Source organism: Chiloscyllium plagiosum, chromosome 23, assembly GCF_004010195.1.
Source record: "Chiloscyllium plagiosum isolate BGI_BamShark_2017 chromosome 23, ASM401019v2, whole genome shotgun sequence".
Classification (NCBI taxonomy): Eukaryota; Metazoa; Chordata; class Chondrichthyes; order Orectolobiformes; family Hemiscylliidae; genus Chiloscyllium; species Chiloscyllium plagiosum.
The window spans coordinates 31,281,486-31,298,297 of record NC_057732.1 but is presented as its reverse complement, the minus strand read 5'-3'; the positions used below and the strand labels follow the sequence as shown (position 1 = coordinate 31,298,297).

General features: G+C 38.4%; 1 protein-coding gene across 5 annotated transcripts in view; it reads right to left on the bottom strand.

Annotated features, from left to right (window-relative positions):
* Nucleotides 1–8,187: 8,187 nt before the first annotated feature.
* LOC122561734 (gamma-secretase activating protein) overlaps nucleotides 8,188–16,812 on the bottom strand; it is an 88,678-nt gene continuing 80,053 nt past the window's right edge. For 4 of the 5 annotated variants that reach the window (XM_043713816.1, XM_043713814.1, XM_043713815.1 and 1 more), the window contains 4 exons: nucleotides 15,252–15,313; nucleotides 14,604–14,708; nucleotides 12,967–13,066; nucleotides 8,188–9,502 (listed from right to left, as the gene is read on the bottom strand). In XM_043713816.1, the coding sequence (XP_043569751.1) occupies nucleotides 9,402–9,502; nucleotides 12,967–13,066; nucleotides 14,604–14,708; nucleotides 15,252–15,313 (368 nt within the window). In that variant the 3' untranslated portion in view covers nucleotides 8,188–9,401. Of the gene's footprint in view, nucleotides 9,503–12,966; nucleotides 13,067–14,603; nucleotides 14,709–15,251; nucleotides 15,314–16,812 lie in introns of those variants that run through there. The other variant, XR_006315096.1, reaches the window with a different exon arrangement.

The following is a 16,812-nucleotide window of genomic DNA, read 5'->3' as shown; positions in this document are numbered from 1 at the left end:
TATCACTTCACAGTGATCGAGGAAGGGAACAGGCTTTTAAAACAGAAAGTTAAGTCAGTCAAATATGTTAAGCTACATTTTGAAAAACCACAAATAAGCCACAGTAGAAACTGCAAATGCAGATACAAGGAATATTTCCGCTTAGGAAATTGTGTGCAATGCAAACATCTCCAAATGGAAGTCACAAATTTAACAATTTAGGGTCTATCTTAACTTGTCAATTCTTAATTTAAACAATGTTTATATCAATAGTACCAATATCTCACGTACAACAGAACACGCAAACATTCTAAATTTAGTATTTGCTGTATGAAGATAAGTCTTGGAAGAAAGCATTCACAAAACAAATAATAGAAATTGTTGTAAAAATTCAGGTCGGCCAGCATCTGCGGCCTGTTAATTGACACAACATACACACAGGCTTACCGTCAGAGGACTTCTGTCAGACCTAAATTTTTCCAGCAATTTCTGTTTTTGTTTGATTTTCAGCATTTGTAGTTCTTTTGGTTTTTTACGAAAGAAACAAGATCAGTTTGCTCATCATATTAATTCTTCCACTTGCATATAATATTCATTCTATTATTTGATCTGAATGGCCTGTAAAGTTTCTCCTTACCCAAAAAGTAAATTAAGCAAAATTCCAGAATATCCCACTGGTATACTGCAGGACATAGACATGGTATTTAATTTCCAAATGGCCAGTAAGTGACGACGACGTAGGGACACTGTCAGGTTTGTAACCCAGATGAAAGGTTAATGCTGTTCAGAATGCAAATTCCAGGTTAAAGAAGTCAAATTTATACTATACATTGTGGAGCATTTTTCAAAGTTCACCTGTAGTGAAGAGTCAACTGACCTCAAACATTGGTAACTTTTTAATGTTTTATTGGTCACTAAAGGCCTGAAATTTATCTAAAATACTGCAGCTGCTGGAAATCTGCAACAAACAGAATTCTGGAGAAAGTGAAACAGTTCTGAAGAGTTGTACCGAACTTAAAGACAGACCAACACTTTCTTTCTCCACAGAAGCTGTCAGACCAGAGTTTCTCCCGCATTCTCAAAGTCTGAGATTTCCCAATTTCATGTAATGGCTGATTAATTGACACATCATTCACATAGGCTTAATTTCAGCCCATATGTCAACAGTGAAAGTACTGTCGACTGTGAAGTAGCAGGAACAGCAGGGAAGTAATGGAGAAATCATTACTATTAGTAGAGCCACTTGTTATGATGGCAGTTGATATTATCACTGGACAAGTCAGATACCAGACTGAAATCTGACTTGATAGATCATACTGGTTTCTCTTTTGGTTTTAACAAGGTGGTCTTTTATACAAATAATGTTGCAGATTTGGTTTTAACTATAAAACAAGTTTAATATGCAAAAGAATGAAATAGAATAAATCAGTTATTTACACATAAAGGCATTTTAAGGTTTCAAATCACATTTAAATACAATCCCTTTAATCCCAAGTCCCTTGAGAGAAAATTTCCCTATTATATCTACACAGAGTTTAATTTAACATGGCTTCAATTCCCAGTGTTGAAAAACAAATAGCCTCTTCCCTGTGTTCTTGTACAACTGATGGTAGACGCTCTGAGCTTTAAATATCCCGTTCAGGTTTTAGCCAAACACTTCTTGTCTGGAACTTTAAACTACATACACTAGCATAACCTACTTCTTAACAACTTTAAATCATTCCTTCTTCAGGAGCAATAGTCTTACACATCCAGCTTCAGCCAAGACCTTGACAAATAAAGTAACATATTTCTTCAATCTGTTATTCTTTATTGGCTTATAGGAAACAATTTCCAGATTCTTCGGTATGAAACTGAATGCACAACTGTTTCTTCTGTTTTTCTTGAAAGTTCACTCAATAAAAGCAAAAGCCCATTACTTGAGGAAATCTCTTTCTCATACTATGCTTTATAAGTTGTCATCTTGGCTACAGAAGTTAGTAATTAAACATTTCGTTGAAACAGACCAAAACCCAATGCAACTAGTTTAAAATCAAATCTCTTAATAAACTATACACACACATTAATATATATATTTATATACACACACAAAATATAAAACACTAATCTTACATCACACATTGCATTAGTCCCAAGGTGATCAGAGGCTGTGTTTTCAGGAAATTCTCACAAAATGGCAAGGCTTTGACATAGGAAGACTACAGTCTCACCATTTACAGCTGGCAATCATTGAAATCCTTTTAGTTCTCGCATTGTGAAGTCACTTTCTCCTAATTACAGGGGCACTGACAAAGTTGGGACCCATGTAATGCTTGCAAAATTTGTGCGCGGTTTAAAATTTGCTGATTAATTCGTCACCCAACAAATTTAATTGGCTTCCCACCATGATGTACAGGTTACCAGTTGAGACCCAGCCTAAACCTTAAATACCACTGTTATCCTCTCACCTAAATACTTTAAAAGCACTTGGGAAAGTTCAGTCCAAGTTTCAGAACTATTGTAGTAACAGATCCCTCTCAAGGTTTCAAGTCCACAAGAACTGAATGACATCACAGGTTCTAAAAAGAGACAGTGGAAGATAGCAGACGATGACACATCTCTCCCAGAATATCTCAACGACTTCTATGCTCGCTTTGAGCAGAATTTCGGAAGACAGGTAACACCTATTCCAAAAGGTCCTGACGAAGCTATCCCAACAGTCACTGCATCAGAGGTCAGATCAGTTTTCCTTCATGTGATTCCAAGGAAAGTAATGGGACCAGATGGAGTACTAGGTCGTGTACTCAGAACATGTGCAGATTAACTGGCACAGGTCTTCTCGGACATCTTCAACCTCTCCTTGCAGAAGGCCACTGTCCCTGCCTGTTTCAAGAGGGCCAACACCATCCCTATGCCCAAGGCGGCTCATGCAGCATATCTCAATGACTACCGCCCAGTGGCCCTAACTTCGGTGGTCATGAAAGTACTTTGAAAGGCTGGTCATGGCATTAATCAACCCAGCCTCCCCACTATGCCTGACCCACTCCAATTTGCCTATCGGAACATCAAATGCCATGTCACTTGCTTTTCACTCCTCCCTAGAACATCTTGATACCAAGAACAGCTATGTAAGAATCCTACTCATTGACTACAGTTTAGCTTTCAACACTATTATCCTCTCAAGACTGATTACTAAACTTAGTGATCTCAGACTAAACCCCACTCTCTGCAACTGAATCCTCAGTTTCCTTACCCACAGACCATAATCAGTGAAGATTGGGGACAATATTTCATCCTCATTAACACTCAACACTGGAGACCCTCAAGGGTGCGTACTCAGCCCTCTATTGTACTCACTGTATACCCATGACTGCGTCACCAAATAACAGACGAATGTCATTTACAAGTTAGCTGATTACACAACCATAGTTGGTTGAATCTCAGATGGCGACGAAACAGACTACAGACAGGAGATGAAGACTCAGAAAAATGGTGCATTGAGAACAACCTAGCTCTCAATGCTGGCAAAACCAAAGGAACTCATTATTGACTTTCAGCAGGATGTTACTCATGCCCCCTACACATTAACAGCACAGAGGTGGAACGAGTGGAGAGTGTCAAGCTCCTGGGAGTGGTCAACCACAACAAGCTTTCTTGAATTGTTCACGTGGACGCACTGGTTACAAAGGCCCAACAATGTCTCTTCTTCCTCAGGCAGCTGAGGAAATTTGGCATGACAGCAAATACCCTTGCCAACATTTCTAGGTGTGCCATTGAGAGCATTCTGTGTCGATGTATCACTACCAGGTATGGCAATTTCTCCATTCAAGATCAGAGACAGTTACAGAGTGTGGTGAACTTGGTCTGGACAATAACACAGTCCAACCTCCCCTCTATAGCATCCATCTACCAGGCCCGCTGTCATGGAAAAGCCACCAGCATTCTCAAAGATCCAGCCCACCCTGGCAATCTCTACAACTGGGGAGAAGGTATAGAAGCCTGAACACATGCACCAGCCAGTCTTGCAACAGTTTCTACCCTACTGTTGTTAGAATACTGAATGGACTCACAGACTCTTAGCATTCACCTGTAACTGTGTTTTGGTTTTTGCTGCTGTTTACCTATTATTTACTTATCTATGCTACTTGGCTGTATGATCTGCCTGTATTGCTCACAAGACAAAGCTTTTCACTGTGCCTCGGTACACATGATAATAAAGTCAATTCAATTCAATTCATTTGTTCTTGATCAGTTACAGTACACATTTTTTTTAAAAAGTGATTTTTAAAAACAAAAAGACGTGGAGTCAAAGCTTTTCATCTTGCATTTTTATCTGAACTACAAAGAAGGTAACTACTTGTACAGCATGAGAAGAGACTGCTGATTGGTTGGACTTTGGTTGGCATGGAGATGCAGTAGGCACTGGTTACTCCCAATCTTAGTTTACTGACAGACAGTCTTGAATAAAAATAATGACCGTTGAAATTCCACACTGGTTTCTAAAATCATAGGCTGCAAGTGTCCATGCATGGTGTTCAGGAGGGACAGGATTAGACATATGTCCTTGGCCCCCTATTATGCAGACCAACTCACATTGCTAAGACTATTGCACAAGTGATGGTCACTTAGGTATGGGATCAGAAGATAAACAGAACAATAACCTTGCAAGTTATTAACTTTAGGAGCAAAACAAGTAAGAAACAAAAAGATAATATGAATGTAATTCACACAGTGAAAAGTAAGTATTTCAACACCCTAAATTTTAGCGAGTTTAGAGATGATTTGCAGCTCGGGTTGAGGTTCTGGTTGTAGGTTTGCTCGCTGAACTGAACAGTTCGTTTTCAGACATTTTGTCACCATACTTGGTAACATCTTCAGTGAGCCTCCAGATGAAGCACTGCTAATGATTCCTGCTTTCTATTTGTATGTTTGGGTTTCTTTGGGTTGGTGGTGTCATTTCCTGTTATTTTCTCAGCGGCTGGTAAATGGGGTCCAAGTCAATGTGTTTGTTGGTAGAGTTCCGGTTGGAATGCTATGCTTCTAGGAATTCTAGTGTGTCCCTCTGTTTGGCTTGTCCTAGGATTGATGTGTTGTCCCAGTTGAAGTGGTGTCCTTCCTTATCTGTACGTAGGGATACTAGTCAGAGAGGGTCATGTCGTTTTGTGGCTAGTTGGTGTTCATGTATCCTGGTGGCTAGTTTTCTGCCTGTTTGCCAATGTCGTGTTTGTTACAGTTCTTGCAAGGTATTTTGGAAATGACATTAGCTTTGCTTGTTTTCTGTATATTATCTTTCAAGTTCATTAGTTGCTTTTTTTTGTCAATATATTAGCAAAATTTTTTTAACTTTACAAACATATGAAATTATTGAAAAAAAAGATCAGTATCATAAAAAAAGAAAAAAACCCACAAATTACAATACAACTACTACCTACCAACCTACCCTATAATGCAAAGCAAACCCTAACAATGCAAAACAACACCAAAAAAAACCCAACAAATTCAGAACAGCTATGCTCGGTGCAAAGCTCCCAAACAAAGGAATGGGAGTATTGTATATATAGCTGTATCAACTCAGGAGACCCCCTCCCATAGTCCAGGGCTTGACAAATCTAATCATCTTGGTTAAACAAATGCCCTAGTTAAGATAACTGACAAATCTATATCCAAATAACTCAAGTAGGATTGCCATGTCTTATAAAAATTGTCTGTTGTAGGGTGCACCATGTTTGTAAAAAAAGTCCAAGGGAATATGCTCCATAATTAATTTCTGCCATCCCAGCAAGCCCGGCAGGTTCTCAGAAACCCAATTCATCAGAATATTCTTCCGTGCACAGTATGCAAGAATATTAAATAGTTTCTTCCCATGCCAGTCGAAAGATGGTAAATTCGGTAGACCTAAAAAAGGAGAGATATCGGGTCTACTTTGACTTTAGTCCCCAATTCCCTCCCTATCTCTCCCAACACAGTATTCCAATAAACACAGAGCCTGTGGCATGTCCAGAAGCAATGGGTAAGAGTACCTACACTTATTTTACATTAGAAACACTGAAGACTTTTTTAAACTTCGCCAGATGGTCTGGTGCCAGATGAGCCCTGTGCAGAACTTTTAACTGCGTAATGCATGTCCTATTACAGATTGAGATCTTTCAAGTGTTCTCCCATATGTTCTCCCATGTTTCAGAAGAGATCTCCACTCCCAGATCTCACATAACCGGTTAATATCCTGCCAGGCCCTGCCAGAGGGCAATAACCGAAAGAGTGCTTGAGCGTAGCAACAACCTCTCTATATCAGGCTTATAGGGCTTAGTAGGTCTTCTTCTGGATGAAATCCCGAACCTGAAAAAAACGGAAAAGCTCACTGCTGGGCAACCTGTATTTGCGGCTTAGTTGCTCAAAAGACATCATAACCTCCCCCTCAAACAAGTCTCCCAAACTATAAACTCCTCTTGCTGCCCATAGTTTGAACCTTGAGTCCATCATCCCTGGTCGGAACCCTGGCATGCCAACTATAGGTATAAGTAGTGAAGTCTTGGATAAACAACCCTCACTCTGACGCATCGCCCTCCATGCCTTGACCATACTAATGATAATGGGGTTCCAGCAATGGTCCATAACTGTCCTCATCTTATCCATGGACAACAGGTTAATAAGAGGGCACTTTGCCTGGGAGGCCTCGATATCCAGCCATATTGAGTTTGGATCATTACCTACCCAATCACAGACAAAGGACAGCAGGGAACTCAATTGATACCTCCTGATGTCTGGGAAATTAACTCCTCCCCCTCCATGAGACAACTGCAATTCAGTAAGATTGATGAGGGGCTGCCCACGCTGCCAGACAAAGGAACCAAACCATCCCATAAGCTGCCGCAGTGTTGACAGGGGAAACATTATAGGAAGCATACACTTTGGATAAAGCAAACAAGGAAGAACATTCATGTTAATGAGAGATATTCGGCCCAGCTATCTCTGGAGATCTCATCTAATATTGTCAAGCAAGTGAGCAAAGTTAGTCCGAAATAATAGATCAAAGGGGTAATAAAAATGCCTAGGTATCGGAACCCTGCCCATGACCACTTAAAAGGGAACTTAAGGATGTGCCAGAAGTTGAAGGTGGCCCTAAGGTTCCCCAAAGGCATAATTAGCTGCTATTTTAGCATGCTGGTGGGCTTGTGGGCTACCATGATGCCAAGGGGTCTGAGTAGTCTGGCAGTCATTTCAGAGATGTCTTTGATGTAGGGGAGAGTGCCTGGTGTTTCTGGACGTGTTTTGTCTGCATTGTTTGGGTTTGTTGCTGAGAAATTGGCAGACTGTGTTCATTGGGTACCTACCCTTTCTTTTTGAATACACAGTATAGGTGATTTTCCTCTGCTCTGCGTAGTTCCTCTGTGCTGCAGTGTGTGGTGACTCATTGAAATAATGTTCTGATGCAGCTTTGTTTGTGGACGTTGGGACGATTGCTTCTGTCGTTCAATATTTGGTCTGTATGTGTTGTTTTCCTGTAGACGCTGGTTTGAAGTTTCCCATTGGCTGTTCGCTCCACTGTGATATCTAGTAATGGCAGTTTGTTGTCATTTTCCTCCTCTTTTATGCCAGTAAGGATATTATTGATGGTCTTGAAGGTTTCCTTTAATTTGTTCCGTTTAGTGATGACAAAGGGGTCATCAACGTAACAGACACAAAGCTTGGGTTAGATGTTTGGCAGAGCTGTTTTTTTGAGTCTCTGCATTACTGTCTCTGCTAAGAACCCTGACATCCTAGGACAAGCCAAACAGAGACATGCATGAGAATTCTGAGAAACATGGCATTCAAACCGGAACTCTATCAACAAACACATTGACTTGGACCCCATTTACCACCCCCTGAGTAAAAGAACAGGAAACGACATCACCAACCCAAAGAAACCCAAACATATAAACAAAGCAGGAATAAATCAGCAGTGTTTTGTCTGGAGGCTCACTGAAGATGTTACCTAGTATGGTGAAGAAACATCTGATAATGAACCTTCCAGCTCAGTGAGCAAACCTACATCCATACGCTAGTTTTTTTTCCACAATTTTACTAATTCTTCATTAAATGAAGAGATGGTTACTCAAGTTTCTATGAGGAAAAAATTTCGTTTTCTGGAATAGAACTTTTGTTTTTACCCCATTCTCTTGCAACTGAGCAAACAGTCAAAACTTTGTGTTCACTGAAATGTCACCAAATAACAACAGCTTTCTATTTTTTGATAGATTCATTTTATAAAATGAGTTACATAAAATTAAACTTCAAAAAGCCGAAAAAGCTAACATTTACATCAATGAGTAGAAATAATTAGATAAAGAACCATTGTTTTGGACTCAGCTAAGACAACTATAAGCAACATATTGACTTTCTAAAACATGTCAAGCAACACACATCAAATGTAACACAGAGTAATGTTACAAAAATATAAAATTCTATATGTACATTGTTTCAAATCAATTCTTACATAACTTTACATGTAGAAAAATGTAGCTTTATCATGGGAATTAATAGTTTCATATTTGTGACCTCAAAAATTCAAGCATTTGAAGTACAAATGGAAGACAGCATATTCTATAAATGCTCAGTCCCTGTGCAAATGTTTGATCTATAATCACTTCCACAGTGATACATATTTTCCCAGAAATTTAAGATCAAGTTTTACAAATTAATTTTTATTCAAACTTACTGCAAAATAGGTTATATATTGAAGTAAATAGTAGGATATCAACCATGCATTCAAAAGTATTCAAAGAGGTGTATTTCTATTGCATTTGATGCAATGTTTTCTTGAGACTCAAACATTTGAAAGTAATATTTGTTTTATCACTTAGAACAAACATCTTACTGAAGCATATTCCCAAAACTACAGATACTACACCATCTATTGTTAAATATTTTATAGATTAATTACTGTGGTCATGTATTTAATAAGTAAATAAATAACATTGTTGTAATTTGAGTATTTTCTTTTAAAACATTGTGTTCAGTGAATTAAAATTGCACATATGGTAGATACCACATGTTTTAAAAATGTTTGACTTTCTTAAAAAGCTTGCTACTACAACATGTATTCCTTCATTTGGAATCATAAATTGGGCTGAACCACAGGTTTCAGCATGTCCATCATCATGAGATTGCAAGGGTCATTGTCAAAAATCCTCCTCTGAACACTGCTGTAGTTCAGCTAGAATTTGAAGTGTCTCAACTCAATTTAACAAACAGAATTAGTGCTGGTAATTAAATGGAACCGATACATACATAGTTAGACCACAGATTGCTCTCTCTCGCGCTCTTTGAACAAGTTTTGTTTTACCTTGCTGTATCTTGATTATTTCTACTATTTTACACGTGGCAAATAACCAAGCAAAAAATTTAATTATTTCTTGAAAGATATCAGTATCAAATGTTTCCCCTTTAATGTGTCCTTGCTTATATTACTTATTTTGAAGTCCAAGGAAAGTTAATGTCTGCTTCAGCGCTACTTCTTCCACAAACTTTGCATCCACATTTTCTGATTCCTCTAAATGGCTTAATGCTGCAAAGAGAAGTAAAATACATAATTATTTAGTGTAGACTAGTGAAAAACATGTAGTGCTGGATGTTAAAATACAGTATATAAAAGTAATTGGATGCAGATTCTTCAAAAAGGTTAGTTACTCATCACGTAATTGTGATAAGCATTTCAGCAAAACCAGGGACAGCTTTACAGGTGCAGGGTTATACAAATACAGGAAATAAGGCCAACACTAGGCCAAAAGGTTCCTCAAGCTTGCTGTTATTTCCTAAACATATGATTTAATTAGACTTACACCCTAACCTCATATCTGTTGAGTATCTTAGTGTCCAAGATTCTATAGATATCAGTCTTGAATATTTGCATTGACTAATATACACAGTACTTTTGGAAAGTCATTCATAATCTCTAAAAGAAGACATTTTCCCCATCACTGCCTAAAATACCTGATATTATGGGCTGGATTTTTATGCCTTAAAAAAGTTGGAAACGTGGAAGAGAATTGATAGAAGTACGTTGAAAATTTGAATATTCCCTTCTGAAACAGTCCTGATAAACTTCGAAGGGTAGGAAGAGAATCAAGTTGCATTCCCACAAGTACTGTTTGTGAGGTTGAATTACCATTAACAGAATGAGGAAATATTTTACTTAATCTCCCAGAATTAATCAGTAGGTGGTTTTGGAAGCCATTGTAAAAACCTTTCTGAGCGAGAGTTTGGAAACAGGAGAAGTCTGCTGAAGAATAGGAAAAATTCTTACAGGCAAGTATTATGTTTTGATAATATCAAATAGGAGTTAAACATATTTTATATGCAGTGATTCATCATAGGGATTTTTTCTGAAAAGGTAGACTTGCGTAGGTCTATTGACCACTACGTTGATAAGCATTAACTAAGGGTTGAGATCCATTTGAGCTTTTTTTAATGCCATTGCTATCAATCACTCAAAAGTTGCAGAAAAGTATGCTGGGAACTTGTTACAATGGGAAGTGTAATCTTTCAAAACCCACAAGGCTTACAACTTTAAAATACATTAAGGACAAAAGGGTAACTAGGGAGAGAATAGGGCCCCTCAAAGATCAGCAAAGTGGCCTTTGTGTGGAGCTGCAGAAAATGGGGAGAAACTAAACAAGTACTTCGCATCAGTATTTACTGCGGAAAAGAATATGGAAGATATAGAATGTAAGGAAATATATGGTGACACCTTGCAAAATATCCATGTTACAGAGGAGTAAGTGCTGGATGTCTTGAAATGCATAAAAGGTGGATAAATCCCCAGGACCTGATCAGGTGTACCCTAGAACTCTGTGGAAAGCTATAGAAGTGATTGCTGGGCCTCTTGCTGAGATATTTGTATCATCAATAGTCACAGGTGAGGTACCGGAAGACTGGAGGTTGGCTAACGTGGTGCCACTGTTTAAGAAGGGCAGTAAGGACAAGCCAGGGAACTACAGACCAGTGAGCCTGACATCAGTGGTGGGCAAGTGGTTGGAGGGAAGCTGGAGGGACAGGATGTACATGCATTTGGAAAGGCAAGGACTGATTAGGGATAGTCAACATGGCTTTGTTCATGGAAAATCATGTCTCACAAACTTGATTTGAGTTTATTTGAAGAAGTAACAAAGAGGATTGATGAGGGCAGAGCAGTAGATGTGATCAATATGGACTTCAGTAAGGCATTGAACAAGGTTCCCCATGGGAGACTGGGTAGCAAGATTAGATCTCATGGAATACAGGGAGATCTAGCCATTTGGATACAGAACTGGCTGAAAAGGTAGAAGACAGAGGGTAGTGGTGGAGGGTTGTTTTTCAGATTGGAGGTCTGTGACCAGTGGAGTGCCACAGGGATTGGTGCTGGGCCCTCTACTTGTCATTTATATAAATGATTTGGATGTAAGCAGAAGAGATATAGTTAGTAAGTTTGCTGATGACAGCAAAATTGGAGGTGTGGACAGCGAACGTTACCTCCGATTACAACAGGATCTTGATCAGATGAGCCAATGGGCTGAGAAGTGGCAGATGGAGTTTAATTCAGATAAATGCAAGGTGCTGCATTTTGGGAAAGCAAATCTTAGCAGGAATTTATGCACTTAATAGTAAGGCCCGAAGGAGTGTTGCTGAACAAAGAGACCTTGGAATGGAGGTTCACAGCTCCTTGAAAGTGGAGTCACAGGTAGGATAGTGAAGGAGGAGTTTGGTATGTTTTCCTTTATTGGTCAGAGCATTGATTACAGGAGTTGGGAGGTCATGTTGCGGCTGTACAGGTCATTGGTTAGGCCACTGTTGGAATATGGCGTGCAATTCTGGTCTCCTTCCTATCAGAAAGACACTGTGAAACTTGAAAGGATTCAGAAAAGATTTACAAGGATGTTGCCAGGGTTGGAGGATTTGAGCTATAGGGAAAGGCTGAACAGGCTGGGGCTGTTTTCTCTGGAGCGTCGGAGACTGAGGAGTGACCTTATAGAGGTTTACAAAATTATGAGGGGCATGGATAGAATAAATAGACAAAATTGTCTTCCTGGGATCAGGGAGTCCAGAATTAGAGGGCATAGGTTCAGGGTGAGAGGGGAAAGATATAAAAGATATAAGGGGCAACATTTTCACACAAAGGGTGGTACGTGTATGGAATGAGCTGCCAGAAGAAGTGGAGGAGGCTGGTGCAATTACAGCATTTAAAATGGATCTGAATGGGTACATGAACAGGAAAGGTTTGGAGGGATATGTGCCGGGTGCTGGCAGGTGGGACTAGATCGGGTTGGTCGGCGTGGACGGGTTAGACCGAAGGGTCTGTTTCTATGCTGTACTTCTTATAACTCTATGATATGCATTCAATTAAAACCAACTGGTGTAGCTTCGGAAAAAATACCTAGTTTTCAGTTTCAGTAGGCTTCATTGGCCAGAGCTGTAATGGTGTGTTTTAACAGCTGAAGCCATTATGAAGGTTTGGTTGAGTTTCAAAAGCTAATAAAGCACTTAGCTCAGCAGATGGTTTTAACGTTTAATTGACAGTTTTAAGTTATTAAATAATTATTAAATAATTGAAATAATTCCAGAGGCCAGTATCCCATCACCAAATCACCCTTTATTTACACATGAAGTGTCTTTGACACTGATCCAGCTCCCTTAGAGCCAACTCTCAGAATGAACAGGATGTCTGACACTCCTGTTGTTATTGGTCATCCATGGCTTCCTGATTTGGACACTGAAAGAAGTTTAAAACTTGCATATAAAACTTCTATTGTTAAACAAGAGACCCTGAGTGTTGACTTAAAAAGAAGTTGGCATATTTTTGGAAAGATTAGATTAAATCATGTAAATCATACAAAAATTTAAATTCTGCAAATATTGTATATCTGATCCTAAATGGTAGCAGCACTTCTCTCTCCACAAATGCTGCTCGACTTACAGAATATTCCTTGCTTTTTTTTTAAATTTCAGATTTCTAGCAACCTCAGTATTTTACATTTGTGTATGTAATTTTCCTACCTTGATCCTCTACTTCTGTTAAGACTCTTGTTAGGCAAGTCAATGGCAAAAATTCAGACTCAAATGGAGTCTGCGCCTTTAGAGAAAAATCTGTTGATTTCTGAAAAGAAATTGACCAAAATTAAAAAAAGAATCACTAGTCTAATTTAACTGTATGGAAATGTTATTTGGTTACAATCTTATATATAAATACTAAAATTTATATATACTATTTATATTAAAATACTAAAATGGCTGTTCCAATAATGTCAGTGCAAAATTACATGGCTCTCAAATATCAGTTCTTAAAAAGTATTATAATATCATTCAAGTAAATTACATACATCAACTCAATTATGGTACAAATTACACTGCCATCTGATGAACGTGTCAACACATTTGTCCTACAGTTATAAGCACCAAACTAAATTGAGCAACAGAAATCAATTCCTAAAATTCTAATTATTTATTTTTAAGAATTGAATGTTCTGAACCACTGTATATATGGATCAAAGAGCAAATATGTTACAATAAGAAAAAGTTTAGAAATTGCAATCCCTGAAAACTTTAAAACATATACACAGTATGAAATTCTATCCTACAAAACCCATATAGTCCATGACAGGATTTGCACTTGTATGGAATAAGTTTATTCACTTTGGCCATTTTCAAGTCATATCAAATGCATCATGAATTCTCTTTTTACCCCAATCCAAATTATTCCCAAGTATCAAGCTAAACCTCAGAATACTGTCAAAGAATTACATTTTACTAGCTACTTGTAAACATTAAGCTATAACACCAAAACCACCCGTAACTTTCTGTTAGTTGGCAATTACATTCAGAAGAGAAAAACAAATAACTAAACTTGCAATCAGGAAAAAAAACCCGATGAAGTGACAATTTCTGGAGGATGAGCTTAAGAAAACATTGTTCTACATGGAATCCCCACTGTTGCTTGCCTGGGAATACTACAACTGGTTGATAAGAGTGAAGAAAACAAATTTAACCCTCACCATAAATTCACCTCTCACAAAAAGCAAGAAAGCATGAGTGTGCTCAACTAACGTCTAGTCTTAGTGAGCTTCATGTCGACAAAATCTCTGGTCAATGACTGCAAGAGAAGATGGGACCCAAGTCCATTCTTTTTCACAGATTTCAGAATGTAATCGTGATTGCAATGACCTCGGATACTGCAATTGGATGACATGCTAGCCTAGAGTTATTCATACCTCACTGGTGGCTCAAATTCTTCTGACCTAGCTTCATATAACCATGAAATCAGGAGTGATCCAACTGAGCGAGCAGCAGAATGTATGCCTATGATCCATATAGCACTGCCATTTTAGCCTGCAATGCCCTGAACATTTGAGAGGTTTCCAAACCTGTTAAGTTAGACCTAAACTTTCTGGATGCTGTTAAATCCAATGTATTCCTAAAATAAGTAACTGTGTGCACATGTATGTCTACCTCAGTGTGTGTGTGCACAATTGTATGAATGTACGTGTAGTCCATAGGTGAACAAATTTTACCCACAACAGTTTGATTTGGATTCCAAGTACGGTGAAATGTACACATATTGAGAGAATGTAGCATGCTGAACAAAAAAAGTCAAACAATTGGTTCTTATGTATGCATCAACAAAATTTACTGTTCACCTCATAGGTGCGAAGTTCACTCAGGAGTGTTTTCACATGGTTCCTAGCAATACAGGATGAACTGACTGGATGATCCCAGAGGTGACATATCTTCTGTCCAATAGTCTATAATACGAAACAGCACCAAAATCCAATATTAATCTAATAATTTTTGCAGAAATTCCACAAAATTTACACAAAAGTTTTGCAAGTGATAAATATTCAGATTTATAAAATTAATTTAGAAATACTTCGTAGCTTTTAATGCAGGTTTTAAACATGTGTTAATGAAAAAAAGTTTACTATATAAAAGTTACGCTTTAGTGAAATTTTTTGGTGTTCACAAGGCATTCTTTCTCCACATATCCTCCATAAGAATGGTACGAACTAAGCTAAGTCAGAAGTTTAAACATTCGAGATCATAATGTGATTACATATTCAGGGCTGATGCAAGTCGTTATGTTAACATTGAAGAGATGGAATTTATGCAGAATGATATCTCATAGAATCTAGAGGAGTTACAGACATGATAGATCATGCATGGCTAGCAACAGAAGCAGGCTCATTGACTGATTACCCTTTTCTCATTGCATTTTTGTCAAAAAAGAAAATCACCACAGAGAAGAGTTAAGAAGAGTGAAGAGAACACAATCTCAGATGGTCACTTACTTCTGGAATTCTTGTTGCGATGCTGAACTTGAATCTTTCATTGGTCGCAGAATTATCAAGTTCTGGAAAGTAAGGAAAGAATGTACTCGAGTAGTGCAAATACGTGTGTAATAAACAAATGTTGGTCCAGCCATGAATGAATAAAAGAAAATTACTTTAAAAAAAAAATCAGAGTATTCCCTTTACCAAGAGAAAGCAAACATAAAATAAAGGTGCACAGAAAATAATTTTATTCCTTTAGGAACTCACTTCTTTATTTCACCAATGGTCCTAGAACTGATGAAGGAAAAAGTGAACTGTGAAGCAGAAATAGCCAAAGGAAACAGAATAGTGGCAGCTGAGGTATCATGTGTAAAGTATGACCTTAAAATACAGGAATAGGAATTCACAATTTTAATTCTTGGAGGAAAAAGAATCGTAATAGTTTGGGAAACAAGTGCAAATGCAGGACCAACTGGAATTTCTTTTGATAGAGATGAAGCAGATACAGTGGGCCAAACAACCCTGTTCTGCACTGTATTACACTATGATTCTATAGGGATACAGTCCAAATTTTAAGTGGAATGACAATGAATAAATGATTTCAGCAATCCATGAATAGATCAAGAAAACCTTTTTCTGTAAAAAAAAAATCAATCAATAGGATTACGTTTCAATTACACTGCCTGTGGAATTCTCTACCACAAAGTTTTTGAGACCAAAACAGAGTGTTTTCAAGGAGTAGTTGGACATAGTTCTTAGGGCTAAAAAGGATCAGAGGGTTCAAGAAGAAAGCAGGAACAGGATACTGAATTGGATGATCATCTATGATCACATTGAATGGAAGAACAGGGACAGGCTTGAAGAGCTGAATGACGTCCTCCTGTTTCCTATTTTCTATGCAGTATGCAGTAATTCCTTCAGCTACATTGTACTTCTACCCAACGATGGGCCAGACAAGAATGCATTCCATCTTATCTTCTCTGGTTACAGAAACCTTAATAAAATACACCTTTGAGTCAGGCATCTAGGTTAAAGAAGGGGAGTAGGGATAACCCTAGTAACTATAGGCCGGTGAGTCTCACTTCTGTTGTGGGCAAAATCTTAGAGAGAATTGTAAGGGATAGGATTTGTGAACATCTGGATAGGAAGAATGTGATCAAGGATAGTCAGCATGGTTTTGTGAAGGACAGGTCGTGCCTCACAAACCTTATTGAATTCTTTGAAAAGGTGACGAAGGAGGTGGATGAGGGGCAAGCGGTAGATGTGGTATATATGGATTTTAGTAAGGCGTTTGATAAGGTCCCCCATGGTAGGCTACTGCAGAAAATACGGAGATATGGCATTGAGGGCGAGTTGGAGGTTTGGATTAGGAATTGGCTGGATGGAAGAAGACAGAGGGTAGTAGTTGATGGCAAAGTTTCTTCATGGAGTGCCGTCACTAGCGGTGTTCCGCAAGGATCTGTGTTGGGACCATTGCTGTTTGTCATTTTTATAAATGACCTGGAAGAGGGGTTAGAAGGTTGGGTGAGCAAGTTTGCGGATGACACGAAAGTCGGAGGAGTTGTCGACAGTGAGGAAG